Below are 17,104 nucleotides of genomic sequence, written 5' to 3'. Positions count from 1 at the left end.
AAAAAAGGGGAACTTCCTGAGGGGAGGTCTTTGGGGCTAGGGGACAGGTCCTTTGGAGGAACCCACTTACTCTTGAAAGTTCTTTCTCTCCCTGCCTCTTTCAGCGATCCCTAGCAGGATCTAGTACTTCTGTGGTCCTTCGTAAGAATGCTCCTAGCTTGTCTGCAGGAAAGACTTCCAGACTAGAGGACTGGACACTAGGATCGAGATGGCCACCAACCAGGTCTTCCACATACGGGAACCCGTTATCCCCTCCTCCCTCCCCTTTCCCCTGAAAGAGGAGTCTCAGCACAGTTATTTACAAAGATTTATTACGGCACAGGAGTGGTTCAGGCCTGGAGTCAGGGAAGAGGGGAAGGGGGCAGAGCAGCTGGAGGACAAGGAGAACCTGGCTTCCCCACCGTGTGCCCCCCTAAGGACGTATACTAGGCGGCATTCCTGGCATCAAAGCATAAACAAAACGCAACAAAGCAGCCTCTGCTAGTCCATTCTTCCAGGCACCCAGGCTGGGGAGCAGGAGTGATAAGGGGAAGATTTCCAAAATGTTGAAGCTGAGGAGAAGGATGCCTGAATCCTGGGCCCTGGGAGAAGCCAGAGAGAGGGGTGGTAACTTGAAATCCCCCATAGGAGAGGGGATGGAGAAGGATCTAAGGGTACCTACAATTTCTCAGTACCCTCTTTCCCCAGATCTTAGGGTCCTGCCCTGTGGGTTTCCTGTGCCCAGGGGAGAGGGTCTGGGGAGTGGAATTGTGAAGGATAAACCTTTGCCCCCCCACACACACACCCTTACTGGATTATCTGATGCAAAGTCTCTCACATCCCGCCTCCCTCTGGGTAAATGGGGGAATGACTGGCAGGGGTAGGCATCAGGCAGCAAGTACCCAGGAACTCTGGGCATCAGCCAAAGGTGGGCAAACAAGCAAACACAGACCAGCCTTAAGTCTTCTAGAAGTCAGAAGCCACAGCCCTAGCGAGTGAGGGGGAAGGGTACAAAATAGGGTGGGGACAGAGTGGGTTTCTGGGGAACAGCAATGCCCCCTCCACTTCCTTCTGAGAGATGCAAGGCCGGATGCCTATGTGCCAGGCTCAGGGTGGGCAGGGCGCTGTGGCTCCTCCCCAGACTCTGCAAGGCAAGCAGAGGGACTCAGGGCTTGGCCACGCTCATGAGAAATCCCAACCCACCTCCCCACCTCCCCATTCCCCACCACCAAGCCTCACCATTTAGTGCCAGATCTTCCACTTGGTCCTTGGAGCTTCCATCTCTCTGGGGCTCATCCAGAGGGGGTGGGCGCTCCCAGGGTCCCTCCAGACCCTGGCCACAAGTTATTTTCTCCCCAGCTGGGGATGGGGTAGAAGGGATAAAAACGCAGGCTCTTAGGTATCCATTCAGTGGTCCTGGAGCATGAGCTGAGTTTCTGTAATAGCTAAGGCTAAGCTTTCTGGGGGCATCCTGGTATAATAGACAGAACACTGGCCCAAGACAGCTCTTCCGGTGAATAGTTATATGACTTAGATGAGTCAGTTATTACCTCTCTGAAGGGGATAGTAAGAGGGAAATTATGTAGATTGCCTTAAATAAGACAACAGTTACTACCCTGACCAGCCCAGCACCAGCACTCCAGGAGCGATGGCAACTGATATTGGTCCTTGGTAGTCTTGTCATTTGCCCCTCTGCCCTACTGCTTCTCCTGAGAAAACATTCTCCTCTCACCTCCTCTTTACCTGTCCTAAGGGTCTCAGTGAGAGTGGACTCAATTTCCAACAGGAGCTTTTGCTCCAGAGATGCAGAGAAGAGGTCCAAGCCATTTTGTTTGGATCTGAGGGATGGACGCTACAAGCAGGGGTGGTCAACTGTTTTTCATCCCCATAAAATGAAGGACCAGAAAGTTTAATGTGCACTGGGAGGGATAGATATGGCACAATCTACTATAGTTAAGCATGGAAAAAACAGCCATGGGAGTGACAGAGATCTTTCTGCCTAGGAATTCTCTGGGCCTTGGGTCCTTTTGTGGAGATTTCTAGATCTGGGGTCTCTAGCTCTGAGGCCTTCTGTGTCGGTCTTAGGCCCCTCCTTGGCAGGTCTCTTCCCAGGCCGTTGGGGTTGGAGGTGCAGAGGACCAGGTTGGTTCTTGAATCCTAGATTCTCCATTTAGACACTAGAGGGCACCCTCTCACCTCCAGCCCAGGAAACAAAAAAAGGGGAGACACAGCCACAGGGTCCTGGGGAGGACTTAGAAACCAGCTCTCAGCCTCCTAGCTGAAGACCACATCCTACGTTCAGAAATGCAGGTAAAGGGGGCATTGGGCCCTCTTAGTTGTCTATCCCTGCGTTTCCTTGTACCCCCTCACTGCCATGGCGAGGAAGTCTTTTCTTGGGTCTAGCCTGAAACCTCAAGTGGAAGAGAGGAATTATCAGGGACAACCTGATTGGGAGAGGGACAGGGTCAGGATGAGAGCAGCCCCAGTAAGCCCAGCAAGGCACATATGGGTGGGAGGATGGGCAGGCCCTCACTGTATGACCGCAGCTTACGTGTGTCAAAAAAACTCCCAGGCCTCTCAGGGAGGAACCCACCTAACCCATACTCGTGGAACCCAGGCATCTTGGCCCCGTCAGCTTACCAGGCCCCCTCCTGCCCTTCAGAACTTCAGCCTGGCTGTCCTCCTCCTCCTCTTCCTCTTCCTCTTCCTCCTCGTCTTCCTCGTCTTCCTCTCTAGGGTAGCCCAGCTCCCGCAGCTCCCCCAGCTCATCCTCCTCCTCTGAGGCCTGGTTCTCGCTCAGGTTGCTGATGGACTGGAGATGCGACTCGGCAATGCGCTGCACAGCTGGCATGGGGGAGGCAGGAAGGCAAGGGTCAGCCAGACCAAGAAGCAGCCCAAGAAGCTGGAGAGGCATGTGGCCCAGCCTCCAGTCTCCTTCCCATGGCTAACCCCCTGGAAGCATGGAGCATGGCTAACCCCCTCAGGGGTATAGTTCAAAAACTAAAGGTCCCAGGTCAGTTTGCTGGGGGGCCAGACAAGGGCAAAAGCAGCAGGCGTTAGATCCTTGATCATGTGTGACTCCTAAGCTGTCCAAAGATGCAGCCCCCCCCCCCACCAAGGCTGGCACTGGGCAGCTCCCCCAAACTATAGGGTGTCAAGCTAGACAAGACCAGGCAGGTACAGCAGCAGCTTAACATTCCGTGGCTAGGGAACTTGTTTCTCCAAGGACCCAGTACTGGAGACAGTGTCCACCAGTTATAGCCCTGGACAGAAGGCATAGGACCCATGGGCCAGGGCCTGGGGGATCTGTCCCTTTTAGTTTCTCTCAGAGTGCCCAGACTGCCTAGGGCCCATTGCTTATCCCAATCCTGCACACACCCCCTCCAATTCCGGGCTTGGTCCCCACTCCCTGGCACTGCCCACGTCATAAATGCCACTCCACACATCTCTGCCCCGGGTCCTGGGGTAGGAACAGTTTGGAGACTGAGGATATAATAGTCTGCAGCCAGTGAAGCCTGTGCCTGGGGATGTGGAGTGCTCAGACGCAGCCCCCACAATCTTGACCCACATCCCCAAGCTTCCAGCTCCCTCTGTGGTGACCTAGAAAGCAGCAAACACCACCCACCCCCCCAACACCACCAAGGCCTGCTGGGATAGGGCCTAGGAAAGGAACAGTGTGGGCAGCTGAGGAGAAGTTTCCAAAAGATGGAAAGGACTGTGTTAGGAGAAAGGGGCCAGGGCTGGGGGATTCTGGGGCAGAGGCAGGGGTTGAGGGGAGGCTGTGAGGTGTGGCTGGGGCAGAGGCGGCTGGGGCAGAGGCGGCTGGGGCAGAGGCAGCAGGGAGACCAGGAGCTGGTGGGAGTTTAGAGCACTGGTGTCACTGAACTCACAGCTCACAGAGAAGATGCTGACAAGCTAGGTGCTGGGGTTCTCCAGCTCCTTCTCCGTGGCAGGCAGCCCCTCCCCTTAGAAAGCCCAGAGGGGTAGATCCAGGCTGGAAACCTCCGGTGCAGTGAACAGGGCACCACGCTCCTGCCAACTCGGGACTGGCACAGAGGGTGCATTGTGTGTGCCCACTACCCCACCCTGCCCCGAGTTCCCAGCCCGGTGCCTCTTGCTGGCTCTGGGCAAGCTACTCAGACAATAAAAATGCAATAAATCGCCCTGCCCTGGCTTTGGGGACGCAGCAGCACTTCACCTTGAGCCAAGTGTGAGAGCTTGGCCTTGGAGAGTCCCCTTCAAGCCAAAACTCAGTGTTGTCCACCCTCCCCCCCCCCCCCGGAGGTCCCTGGCTTCTCCCCCTACAAACCCCCACCCCCACCCCGCCAGGTGCACTCCCTTGGCCAGAAAGGGGCTGAAGCCTGCAACACAGTGCCCTCCAGGTACAGAAGGGTCCTCTGAGGGTTAGGGGGAAGGGAGGAGAGGAAGGAGGTGGCTGCTTGAGCAACCACCCTCTCCCCTAGTCGGGGGAGTACAGTTCAGCTCCTGAGCTGCAGTGCCAATAGGTGTGCAGTGCCTGTGCCGGCGCCCTGGGAGCCTCCCGTGCAAGCGCCTCCCCTTGTGCCTCTCGGTGCTCCCTGAGGTTCCCCCCCACCCCCACCCCAGCCCTCTCAGCTGTCTTCTTCTCTATCTGTCCTCATGTCTGGGACCCTGGACCACCACCACCCCCAACCCAAGTCTCCCTTTTGAAAGGTCCCCAGCACAGCCCCCAGACTGCCCTGCCTCTCCCAACTTAGACCCTCCTAAGGTGCAGCCCGAAGGGACAGTGGCGGTGGGACCACATTTCTAGCCATTGCAGGATGCCCAGAAGCACTTGGGCCCTATTCTCCTCACCCCTGCCTTCTTCCCCATGCTCATAACCAAGAATCCAAGGGACGGTTCTTGTCCCTCACGTCCATTCAGCCCTCCCCAGCCCAGAATAGGAAGGAGAGAGGTCCCGTGTTCTCTCTTGAGAAGATGCCACCCCCCCCCCCCCCATTTCTACTGCAGGGGCTTGGCCTTCCTCCATATCCCTACAGGTGGGAAGTCCTTCCAGGTGCTGAACCCACTGCCCACATGCTATCCCTTCCTCTTTCTATCCTGGGGGGGGAGAAAATGCCCTTGCCCTTCTCTCCTCTCTTCCCAGCCTCTCCTCTCTGCTCCCAACCCTGGCAGGCAGGCTGACAGGTAGGTGACAGGTGTGCCTGTTGACCTTGGCCAGTGCTGGGAACTCATTAAACCCGCCCCAGAGGGAGCTCTCAGCACAACCATCCAGCCATCCGGTCCTCCCTCCACGGGAGGAGGGGGTTGGCCAGGCAGGAAGAGCCTCAGGCCTGGAGCTGCAGTGGGGGTGGGAAGGCATTCTTTAGCTCAGTTAGGAAGAGTCCCTCCCCATCTCCACACCTTCTCCTCCAGGTGTATCTCCCCCAACTTCCCTGCAGATAGCCAAGTCTCCAGGCTGACTCTAGAGGCTCTCTCTGATTTCACACCTCCTCCCCCATGTACGTTTCCTTTCCTCATCCTGGAATGCCCTTCCATGCCTTGCCTGCCTGTTGAATTCCTACTTATCCTTCAAATCCAGGCTTAACCATCCTCTCCTCAGTAGCTCGCCCATGACCCTTTGAGGCCAAAGGCCCCAAGAGGGCAGGAGCCAAATCTTACTCCCCTGATTTTGCCCAATGCCACCAGTGAGGCCTGGCATACACTAGGTGCTCTATAAGTGTGTACTATAAGAATGACTTGTGTTTGGAGCACTTGGGTGGCTCTGTAGGTTAAGCATTCGACTTTGGCTCCGGTCTTGATCTCACTGTTCATGAGTTCAAGCCCCGTGTCAGGCTCTGTGCCGACAGCTCAGAGCCTGGAGCCTGCTTCAGATTTCGTGTCTCCCTCTCTCTGTCCCTCCTGTGCTCGCTCGCTCTCTCTCTCTCTCTCAAAAATAAATAATAAAACATTTTTAAAAATTAAAAAAATAGACATTAAATATTTTTAATAAACAAATAAAGAAAAAAGAGTGATTTGTGTTTTAATACAGAAAGGAGAAGCAGGACCAAGAAGCATCCAGTTTGCTGACCTCTGCAAATGTTATGCCACTGGGAGAGGGGAGTAAAGGCTGCACCCGAAGAAGGTGCTCGTTGGAGAGCAGGGGACCAAAAGGTGGCCTGGGACACACTTGCAAAGAGGAGGTACAGTACTGAATCACTTTATGTTGATGATACTTGTCATTTTAGGCCAGCTATCTCTTTTCTTTCAATCCCACCACCTTATTTTAAGGCCCACAGCCACCTCTTTCAGCCCCTGGGCCCCTTCATTACAAGGCCAAATTAAGAAAGATCTGGTCCCTAAGTAGTGGTTGGGGTACACAAGACAATCCCTCCCCTTTGACAAAAGCTCAACATTTCACCTCCCTCCCCCAGTGTCAGCCCTGCTCCAGGGGCCGAGGGGACAGCCAGACTAACACGCGTGGGGGGGGGGGGCGGTGAGGTGGAACAGTACCTTTCAGCGAGGGGGGTGTGTAGGCACATGGGTTGGGTCTCTTCGATTTGAGGTGATGCCCCTCTCCTGAGGCTCTCTGCCAGGGTAAGCACCAGGTTAAATAGACTCACCGAGGCCCCTTCCCTCCACCCTTCCCCCATTCCACCCCACCCTTGGCAACCCAGGCCAACTGCCCTAGCCTCTGCAGATGGGTCCAGGCGCCGCTGCCCCTCTGGTCCTGCTAGGACTTAGGCTTTGGAAGGGTCTCCATACGCCATAGCCGGCTCAAGGTAGAACCCCAGCCCAAGTCTGAGCAGGGGAAAGACAAGGAAGGGCAGAGGAGTATGTGCTGGTAGAACCCTGGCACCGGGCACTCTTATCTAGGTGCCAGTTGATACGCTCATGTGTCCTTCAAGTGGCATCCTGTATTAGTCAAGAATGATCCTGTCCAGCCCACTGCAAAGGGGCCCCCCGCATTCCTCCTTCCAGCTGCCCCTAGAAACTCACCTGGTGAGGGGAGGCCTCCTCCTCTGAGGGTGTCCACCAATGAACCAAGGGAAACAGAGGGAAGGAGAGAGAAGAGGGGGGAGAAAAGAGAAGAGAGAAAGAGAGAATTACTTTCCCCAAAGGCTCAATCTCTGGGGAAAGGGAATGTGTGCCCTTTCCTTCTGGGTATTCGGAAGTGCCTGGTCAACAGATAAACCCAAAAGAGTTTGACTCCCAGACCTTACCCACTCTGCCCCATTTTCTGCTCAGTTTCCTACTCATGGGACTTAAGGAAGGGCCCCAAGAAGGCATCAGAGTTAGGGTGGGGCCAGGGCTGGGGCAGCAGGGAAGGGGCCCACCTGGCGAGGAGTGCTCTGAGAGCCGGAACAGCATGGCAGGGGTTGGTCTCCTGCGCCGGATCTAAGGAGATGGAGAAAGAAGTGGGGGGGGGGGGTGCAGGATAGACACCTGCACCCCCCCCCAAGGCAGCAGAGAACAAACAGTGCTTTGAAATCCCCAGGGAACCTTTGAATCAAAGACTGTCAGAGCTGAAAGGAACTCTATAGCTCATCCAACCCCCTCATTTTACTGAGGTGAAAACCCAGGACTCAAGGAAGTTCAGCACAGAGCTCAAGGCCACACAGCTCACCATGGCAGAGAAAGGAGGAGAAAAGCCCATCACTGACTTCTAGCCCACACCCACCCCACTCCATGGCTCCTCCAGAATGGGCATCTCCCTTTCTACCTTTCCTTATCCAGGAAGCCCATCCTCTCCAGCTTTTGCAGATACCAGACCTCTGGAAGATGCCCCATGGGCCACGGCACCCACGTGGCCCTGCCCACTTAAGGTCAGCTCAAGGGCTTCAAAGAAACTGGATCTAGCTGCAGAGGGAGGCTGAGCCAGGGCACTGCAGACACCTGCAACCCCACACTGAGACTCAGGGGTGGGCCTGAGCCCCAGACCCACAGGGTCCTGGAGGTGTCCCTGGAGGCCTGTGTCTGGGTCCCTCTAGCAGTCTCTCTCAGGCTGTAACTCTTGGCCCAGTGCTCATAAAAAAAAAGTTGTCCTCCTTGGTATGTGAGCCAAGCTAAACAGTGAGGGGGGGGGGCGGGCACTGGGCACTCCCAGTCACTGCTCCCCACCCCCTCCCCCCCCAGCTCTCAATCAGACCAACTGTCAGTTAATTAGGTCCCCTCTGAGCTCCAGGGAAATGCACAAAGAGAACCAGGTGAATTAAGCTGAAACTGCCACCTCCCCCTGCCAAGCTCTCCAAACTGCCCTCCAGACCCAAAGCTGCCTAGGCCCTGGACCTCCCCCTCCCCCCATGCCTCCCCTACCTCCCCCCAAAAAGACTTGGCCCACTCTCACTGCTCTGCTGGGTGCCAGCTGCAGCTCAGCAACAAGTGAACACGCTACTTTGTGGGGGGCGGAGCCCTCTTCTCCTCTCCCTCCGTCCACCTCTACCACCTTTGGAGACCTCTGGACCCCCCCCCCGCCCCCCCCCCCACCCGCCAAGGCTCTCCAAAGAACTCAGTACTCTGTGAAGAGGTCTGACTCCTGGGACCACCGGTCGCCCCCACCCCCATGTTGTGGCTCTGTGTAGGGCCTGGCAGGGAAGGAGGTCAGCACAAGGCTCTGGTGGCCGGGCCCAGGCATACACGGTGGCACCAGAGAGGGGCAGAGCCTGGGGCCGCGAGGCGGAGGCCTGTTCTGTACAATGGGTCAGTGCACCGCGTTTCTCACTTCCGACCGGCTCCGGCTGGGGCCAGGGCGCAGCGGTCCCGGCGGGAGCCTAGAGAAGGAGGACACCGAGCAGGGTCCAGAGCACAGTCTCCCCGCCCGCGGCCGCTCCCAACGGTCCTGCCCCGGACGCTCGCCGCCTGAACGGGAAAAAGTTGCCCGAGTCTGCAGCGAACTTCACGCGCTGCCCCGCGCCCCCGCGTGTCCGAGGCGGCCCGAGACTCTAGGTCGCCCCCACCCACCCACCCCCGCCCCGGGCCGGTCCGGCCCCGGCAGCGCCCCGCCGCGGGAGGAGCTGCCGGGGGTGGTGCACGGCCCCCTTACCATCTCCACCTGGCGGGGGTCGAGCTGGCTCGGGGGCGCGGGCACCGAGAACTGGATCTTCTTGCGGTCCTTGGGGTCCATGGCGGGCGGGGTGGCCGGCGGGGCCGGGGTGGGGGGTTGGCGCGCGTCTCAGGGTCCCGGGCTGCGGTCCCGGCTCGGCTTCCCGGCGCTGCTCGGGGCGCGGCGGCGACCGCTGGCTGTGCGCGGCGAGGGGGAGGCGAGCGGCTCACGCTCAGATAAAAATACCGCGCGCGGAGAGGGGAGGGCGCGCGAGCGGGAGGGGGTCGCGCCGGCTCGGAGCGCCCCCGGCTCTCGGCTCCCGGCTCTCGCGCTCGCCCGCCGCGCCCGCTGCGCGGGTCCTCCGGCGCTTGCGGCCTCGGCTTCGGGCTCGCCGGCTCGGGGTCGGTGTCTTTCCCGGAGTCTCGCCTCTCCCTCCTTTCCTCGCTCTCTCCGAGAGTCTCTGTGGGTGTCTCCGCCTTCCTCTCTCTCCCTCCCTTCCTCTCCTCGCGCCTCCGTCTGTCTGTGCCTTTCCCCGTCCCTCCAGGTCTCCCCTCTGGCCCCAGCCTCGGGGTCCCCGGCCCGTCCCCTCGGCCTGGGACTGGCGCCCGGGGGCTTGGTGGGAGGGCTCAGGGGGAAGTGGCCAATGAGCACCGAGAACCGTGTTCTCCCCGGGCCGGGAGGAGGGTGCGGAGTGTGAGCCAGGACCGGGGAGCGGGCTGGGGGCCCCCTGCCGTCTCCCGAGAACTTGAAGCTGCATTATTGATGGAGTCCAGCAGGGAGCATAATGGGGGGAGGCCGGCGGGGCGGGGGGGGGGGGGGGGAGAGCAGGGAGAGGGGCAGCAGGGAGACGGGACTCTGACTTTAACCCCTTCGTGGCCTGGGTCCTTGGAGTTTCACGGGGAGGACTGCGAGGTCCTGGAGAAACTACCACCAGCATGTCACGCTGTGAATGGGGGTGTCCTAGAGAGCCAGCGAGTGTGAAAGAGCTGGTGTGCGTGGGAGGACACGTGTCAGTCATCATGGCAGGGAGTGTGTGTGAGTGCCAGGGGCCCTGTGGTGCCTGTAGCTACGGAGTGTGTGTGTGTGTGGGGGGGGGGGGGGTCGGTGTGCATGAGTGTGTGTGAGTCTGTGTGAGTAAGTGTGTCAGAGTGTCAAAGATGCGGGTGTGAGTGGCAGGGTGTGGGAAGACTGTGTGCTGGGGGAGGGTGTGGGTGTGGGGGAGGATGTCAGAGACTGTCAAGGTGATGGGCTGGCGTGTGGCAGCTTGCAGAGGGTGGGGGCACTGTATCCACAGCTCTAGCCAGTGCAGAAGAAGGAGATGAAGTTGTGATGGGGGGTGGGGGGATGTGTCCCTGCCCTGATGCACCCTGGGTTCACGTGTCTCCTTTCTCCCCAGCTCTGAAGCGGGGGAGACTGAGCCAGCCCAGGGGGACAGAGTTGGGGGGCTGCCTGTACCAGTACACGTGCCATCACGTGTGTGAGCTTGGTGCATTCAGGAACAGAGCTGGGGGGAGAGGTGTGTGTGCTCATTTCTGAGGTGTGAGCCTCTCTCTTTGCAGAGGTGTTTGTGTGCGTCTCTGGAGGGGAAAAGGGAGGGGCCGGCCCACTGGGTTGGAGTGTCCCTGTTTATCTGTCCAGGCCCTGGGTATCTGTACAGGTCTATGGGTGAGGGTCTGAAAGCTTCTCTGTAGCACTGAGAGGGTGCATGTGTAGATGTGTACATAAGAGTGTGTCTTCCTTCGGGCTCTGTTTGTGTTGGCTGTCTTCTCTCCCGGTCACACTCAGACCTGGAACAGTCAGAAGCACTCCCCAACCCCCCACGCCCCGCCTCCTCCAGCAACTTTTCCACTCCCAGCCCCAGCATGCTGGGTCCTTGGCAGAAGGGTGCAAGAGACCAGAGGAGTCTTGTGAAAGGGGGTCTGCACCCCAGAGTCACCCAGAAGGTGGCAGGAGAGCAGAGTTTTGCTTATGGGAGCTGGAGGTCCTGGCCATTCAGCTCCACTCCCCACAACCTCAGGCCTGGTTCAAATCCTGTATGTTTGTTGGCTTACATGCTTGTCGGGGAAACAATCAGATGCCAGGTTGTGGGCCAGGGGTGTGGGCATCTCCGGCAGCCCATGGTTTGGCCTAGGCCCCTCTTCCAGGTGGGATGTGCTGGGGAGTGGCAAAGACCAGTTTGGCAATTCCTTAAGAGGGTGAATAAGGAGGTCCTGAAAGTCAGAAGGGGCACAGGAAAGTTTACCTGAATGGTCACTGGGCCAAGGTGAAGGTGAGGGGCCTGTGGCTTCCAGTGCTAAAAAGGTGGGAAAATCCTGGAGCAGGATGAAGGGGACAGAGGAGCACTGGGCGGGTGACAAGGGGACAGGGTCAGGGAGACATCACCACCAGTCACACCTCAGAGCCCATCAGAGTGAGAAGGCCTTGGGGAGCACAGTGGCTGAGGCTCCTTTGATGGAGGGAGGACTCGTTTATGGAGGTTCTGCAAACAGGACTGGCACTCTGGAAGGCCACGAGGGAAATATTCCCCTGACCCAGGCTGGGGCAGCTGGGAAGGTAGACTCCCCTCTCCCTCTCGGCTAGGCTTGGAAGATGGGGTCTTTGCGGTGGAGGGGAGGGTCTTTACCCTTTTCCCCCAGCATTTGCCCCGGCCCCCACAGCTCTGAACCTGGGCAAAGAGGGGTGGGGAAGCCTGGCTGACAGAGGAACAGGCACAAGGGACAGACAGAAAGAAAGATGACAGAGACAGAAGGTGAGAGAGAGAAGGTGGGGAGTCAGGAAAAAGTGAAAAGAGACAGAGAAAACACATGTGAGAGATGGAGAGACAAAGGGAGAAAGAAAGCCTCACCATGGAGAGAGGCAGGAGACAGAGAAGGAAAGAGAGTAAAAATAGCTCAGCATTAAGATAATTGCAGCTCACAGCTCTGCCCTCCGTTAGGAATTAAATGAGGTTTTATTACTTTGATTTTTCTCTCCTGGATCCTACGCGACTTCTCAAGAACTTGGGGAAAAGTTTTTCAGGTGGGCGGCCAGGTGGCGGGGGCTGTGTGGGTGACAGAGGAGGAAAGGAAAAGGACTTCTGGGAGCTGGGGGGATGTGGTCAGGGGCAAGGAGTGGGGTAGGACTAGGAAGGATGGGGGACCACAGCGGGGACTGGGAGACATAGCCAGGGTCAGGCACATGGTGGGCGGCTGAGAAGCAAGGGGCCAGGGCGACCTCCATTTCCATTCTCTTTGACTTAGAATTAATCATATGCAAATGAGATGTAAAAATAATGTGCCACTCCTCGGTTATTATTCTTGAGTTAGAAGCACAGGCGGTTGGGTCCAAGAAACAAAATCAAGACCTTGTTTGACTTAACTCTGATTGAACTATGGGTCTTTCCGCTTGGACAGACAAAAATAAGTGTAGCGTAGTGTGTCTATTAATGTGTCATGGGTCTGAACACACTATTTTGAGCCATGTCCTCCTCACACTCTCTCTTCACATCATTGCCTGGTGCTGCCACAGTGCCTGGCAGACAGGAGGCATTACATTCACCTTCTCTGGAAGGTGAATTTGCAAGGGAGATATAAGGCCTTTGCCTTCCTTCTGGGAGTTGGGAAGAGTGGACAATCGTGGATATTCCCCCCCCTTCCCCCAAGCAAGATATAGTCAGGTGGACAGAACATACACTGGGCACTTGCACAGATCTGGGTAGGAATCTTAGATCTATGACTTACTGTGTTACCTTAGATGAAATTCTTAGCCCCTCTGAGCCTCAGTCTCCTCGTGTTTCAAAGCCCACTTCACATGGTAGCCCTGACGTTTCAATAAGATACGAGTAAAGCCCACAGCCCAGGGCAGCGCTCCCGGTAGGTCTTCAGTCCATTCCAGCTTCCCTGGAGTTCAGAGGTGCAGTTCCCAATAGGGCCAGCAGGTGGCGGAGTCGGCCAGGGTTTGGGCGGCTAAGCTGCTGGCACTGCGGGTCTGTAGTTGGGCATCACACCCGTGACCTTGGCACCACGAAGCTGAGCAGAGCTGGCCGGGTTGGCATATGGCAGCTGGAAGGGAGGCCCCGGAAGCCCTGGGAGGCAACCTTAGAGAAGCCGGGGAACGCGAGCTGGGCATACTGAGACAACTTTCCCTGAGGAAGCTGGTGGTGGGGAAGCAGGAGAGGGAGGAGGGAAGGGGAAACACACCTCTGGGGAGGCCTGTGGTCACCAAGAGGAGAGGGCAAGAGCACTCTCAGCCAGGACAATAGTGGTATCAGGACAGATGGGCAATCATCTGAGACATTCATTCACACATTCATTTATTCATCCATTCATCCATCACCCATCCCTTTGCCCACTGAATAAATTCACACTGAGTGCTTTATAAAAGATAAACTTTATTGAATTTGAGTTTGTATTTCTGGGGTGCCTGGGTGGCTCAGTCGGTTAAGCAGCCAACTTTGGCTCAGGTCATGATCTCATGTGGGTTTGAGCCCCACATCTGGCTGTCTGCTGTCAGCTCGGAGCCCACTTTGGATTCTCTGTCTCCTTCTCTTTCTCTCTCTGCCCCTCCCTCATGTGATCTCTTTCAAAAATAAATAAACTTTTTTTTAAATACTAAAGTATACACTTCTATGCGTTTTTGAGAATTTTACACTTGATCTTAGCCAAAAGACCAAGAAGCGATTGTTTTTGAGAATTTTAAATGACATATGACCACTATCACAACACAGATATAGGACATTTTCATCACCCCAAAATGTTTTATTTTGCGCATCCAAGTCAACCTTCCCTCCTTGTTCACTGGGTGTATCATAACTCTTTGTGTTTTTTTTTTTAATTAAAAAAATTTTTTTTAATTTACTTAGGGAGAGGGAGAGAGAGAGCACGAGTAGGGGAAGGGCAGAGAGAGAGGAGAGAGAGAGAATCCCAAGCAGGTTCTACATTGTCAGCACAGAGTCCAATGCAGGGCTTGAACTCACAAACTGTGAGATCATGATCTGAACCAAGAGAGGGAGGCTTAACCAACTGAGCTACCCAGGCGCCCCTATCATAACTCTTAACACAGTATTTTGAGAAGTGCCCTTCCCACCATCTCTTTGCATGGTCCCCTCCCTGCCATAGTGCCCAGAATATAGGAGGCACTGCATGCTGTAGAGGGGACGACTGAGGAACAAATGAACGGACGAATACACAAGTCATAGAAATCGTCAACGGCTGACATATATGGAGCACTTACTCTGCATTGGTCACTGAGCTAGGCCTTTTATATGTATTATCTTATTTAATCCTCATTAATACCATTCCATTTTACAGATGAGGCAAATGAGGCCTAGAACTTTTACCCAGAGCCTGGGTTCCACAGAGGCAGTGTGACTCCAGAGCTCTCACTCTTTACTGCTGCCTTTAATACATTCAGGATGGGCGAGTAGAAGATTGTTTGCATGCACTGGCCCAGGCTTCTCTCTTGCTCAGCATTGGACCGGGTTTCTCTCCAGCCCAGTTTGGGAGGCACGCAGGGGAGGCGGGCTAGCGTGGGGGAGCTGAGATCAATGTGTGGAGGCTGCCCTCTGGTGGCAGATATGAGTACAGCGGTGTCTCTGCTCTCTGGCGCCCCCAGGTAGGATGCTGCTGAGAAGAGTGAGCAAGCAGGCAGCCCACAGTGGGGGCAGCCTCAGCCCCGGGCACCTGGAGACCCCCTGCTCTGGCCACTGCCTGGTGCCCCCCCAGGTGCCAGCTGAGGCTGCCCCCGAAGAATGCCAGCTGCCGGAGCCGGCCGCCTCCTACCCCCTCCACCAGCCCTCACACATACTCCGATCCCGGTCCAGTCGGCTGCTTCCATTCCCTGAAGAAGAGGCCCTAAAGTTAAAACAGCTGTTAATTTATAAACCAATTTTTCCGTGACTGCTTAATAAATCGCCAGCAGCTGCTCTGCCCCCTCCTCCTGCCCAGGCACCCGGCCCTGAGGGCTGCATGGAGAAGCTCGGAGCCGCCAGCCTGCCCCTCCTGCCTCCTTCCCTCAACTCCCCAACTTGCCCCCCATTCTCCTAGGAACTGAGCGTGTGTGGGGGAAACCCCGATGCGCCCATCTTCTCTGGGCTTTGGTGGAGTAGAGAGGTAAGGATGGATTTTCTTTCCTAGTGGGCTTCAGCCTAAAGGCTATCCCTCCCAGTGCCCTGCACACCCCCTCCCCCAGGATCCTCGGGGCTCAGAAGGCAGGTGTCAAAGGTCTTCTTAGGGCTGGGGAGTGAGGGTGTCCAGATTCCCTAGAGGAGTTCCCCTGAGACACTGGGAGGTAAAATGACCCTAGGCTCATCCCTAAGAGCACTGGAATCTCAATTCCCTGTATCAGGGTGGTCCCACTGACAGTAGCTGACTCCCTGACCCTGCGGTTCTGTCAAGTGTGGGCTGGGATAGCATCCCACTCTGGGGGAGGGGGGGAATGCCCATCCCCAGGATAATGAGAGGAGGGATTGGGGCCTCCCAAACACTCATTTTACCCAACTTCCACTAGCATGTAAAGGGCACCACGAAAATACACGTGGGGTGGGGGCCATGTGGATGACAGGGGTGAGGCCATGTTTTCTTCGCCTCTGCCAGTTGCAGAGTCATCCACCCAAAGGCCTGCTGCTACTGTGAGACCTGACTCCACTGGGCAAGGGGGTCAATCTGGCCATGCCCCTGTAGCCACAAGGAGCTCAGTAGGGAAGGGGGGAGCAGGGCGGTAAAGCACACGAGGTCAGGAGTTCAAATCCCACTCACTCTCCTGCTCACTAGCTGTGTGACCTTGAGCAAATAACTCAACCTCTCTTTTCTTCTTCCCTGTCTCCACCAGTAAAATAGGAATACTAATTATAGAATTGTGAAAATTAAACCAGTTGATGCACATAAAGTGCCTGGCACATAGTAGGTGTTTACAGAGTGACAGTATTATTTTTTCATCCCCGTGCTGGAAAGAGCAGAGACTGGATTTCTTGGATCCCTCACGTCACAAATCTGGGAGTGGAGATGTTCAGGACATTCCCAGAGGAAATGGCAGGTAGGAGTGCTGGGGCCAAATTCAAGAAAAAACAACAAGGATTCCTGAGTAATATGGTTCTGGCTGGACTTTCTCATTCTATTCTTCTCCCATCTCTACCCTCCTCTTCCTCCTGACTCCTGCAGTAGCCATGGCCCTTCCCCAACCTGCTTTTTGGGAAAGAAGGAACAGCCTCCACCCAGCTCTGGAGCCCCCACCTCTCAGAAGAAAGTCCTTCCCAAGGCCTAACTGAAATCCCTTCCATTACTTCTCATGTTCTCTACTCGGCAGGGGCTGCCAGGACCCTTTCTGGCCTCACTCCCAGCAGCAGAGTGGGGAGGCCCGGAGAGCCTGCTCAACTGCTATCACACAAGCTGGGTGTGAGCCTGGCCTTGCTACAACCTCCCTGTGTGGCCAGAGCAACTTAGTCAACCTCTCTGAGCCACGGATTCCCCAGCTGTAGAATGGGGAACATCCCAGAACCTACCTCCTAGGTGGTTGTGAGAGTTAGATATGACATTGCACATGGAGTTCTCAGCACAGGGCCTGGCTCTCAGCAGGTGCTGAGGACATGGCAGTAGAGAGAGAGAGAGAGAGAGAGAGAGAGAGCAGAGTATGGTGGAAAGAACCCAGATGCCAGAGTTGGACTGTCTGGATTCAAATTCCACTCCACTACTCACCACTGAGTGACGTTGGACAGGTCATTTAACCTTCCTGTGCCCCTATTTCTCCATCCATAAAATGGGCACTGTAACAGAGCCTATGTCACTGGGTGGTTGTGAGACCTCTAGAGCTCTCAGAAAGTTCTCCATCTCAATAAATGTTGGCCTGAATTAATTAATAGCAATAAATAGCATTGTTAGTTGCTATTATTATTGGCCCCACTAGAGCACTGATCCCCTTTGGGCTTTGCCCCATCCAGGGGCTTGCTGATGGCAGGTTGGAAGGTGCACAGTACCAGACTGGAGACCCTGGTCCTGGGGACCCCAGCTCAGGGCAGGCCTGCAGTCTCTACTTTAGTGTTCCCTCTTCTGGCATCCTCTGGCTTGGGCACAATCCGGAGGCACAACCCGCTGTCTCCCTGAGTCAATGGTCCTGCAAAGCAGCCAGACCCCTCCCTGTGCCCAGGTCCTG

The 17,104-nt window shown here is 56.2% G+C and overlaps 1 protein-coding gene across 3 annotated transcripts; it reads right to left on the bottom strand.

Annotated features, from left to right (window-relative positions):
- Positions 1 to 293: 293 nt before the first annotated feature.
- On the bottom strand, positions 294 to 9,590 carry PPP1R1B (protein phosphatase 1 regulatory inhibitor subunit 1B). 3 transcript variants are annotated; one of them, XM_086687204.1, is made up of 7 exons: positions 8,981 to 9,590; positions 7,275 to 7,335; positions 6,937 to 6,959; positions 6,451 to 6,526; positions 2,620 to 2,823; positions 1,219 to 1,338; positions 294 to 1,123 (listed from the first exon to the last, which is right to left on the bottom strand). In XM_086687204.1, exons 1-7 carry the CDS (start codon positions 9,059 to 9,061, stop codon positions 1,074 to 1,076), a joined length of 615 nt encoding a protein of 204 aa, XP_086543330.1. In that variant the 5' UTR covers positions 9,062 to 9,590; the 3' UTR covers positions 294 to 1,073. The 3 variants fall into 3 exon arrangements, with proteins under 3 accessions (XP_086543330.1, XP_086543331.1, XP_086543332.1); XM_086687205.1 differs by lacking the exon at positions 8,981 to 9,590 and adding an exon at positions 8,660 to 8,822; XM_086687206.1 differs by lacking the exon at positions 8,981 to 9,590 and adding an exon at positions 8,575 to 8,611.
- Between the last annotated feature and the right edge of the window lie 7,514 nt (positions 9,591 to 17,104).

Source organism: Puma concolor, chromosome E1 (genome assembly GCF_028749965.1).
Source record: "Puma concolor isolate L17-30 chromosome E1, mPumCon1.1.hap2, whole genome shotgun sequence".
Classification (NCBI taxonomy): Eukaryota; Metazoa; Chordata; class Mammalia; order Carnivora; family Felidae; genus Puma; species Puma concolor.
Note: the sequence above shows the minus strand (reverse complement) of the source record. Positions and strands in the feature narration are given on the sequence as shown.

Coding starts and splice junctions, on each gene's coding strand:
- PPP1R1B (XM_086687204.1), bottom strand. CDS start 9,061: ATGGACCCCAAGGACCGCAAGAAGATCCAGTTCTCGGTGCCCGCGCCC. Junction 6,960..7,274: donor CTCAGAGCACTCCTCGCCAG/GTGGGCCCCTTC, acceptor GGACACCCTCAG/AGGAGGAGGCCTCCCCTCAC. Junction 1,339..2,619: donor GAAGGGCAGGAGGGGGCCTG/GTAAGCTGACGG, acceptor CCCCATCCCCAG/CTGGGGAGAAAATAACTTGT.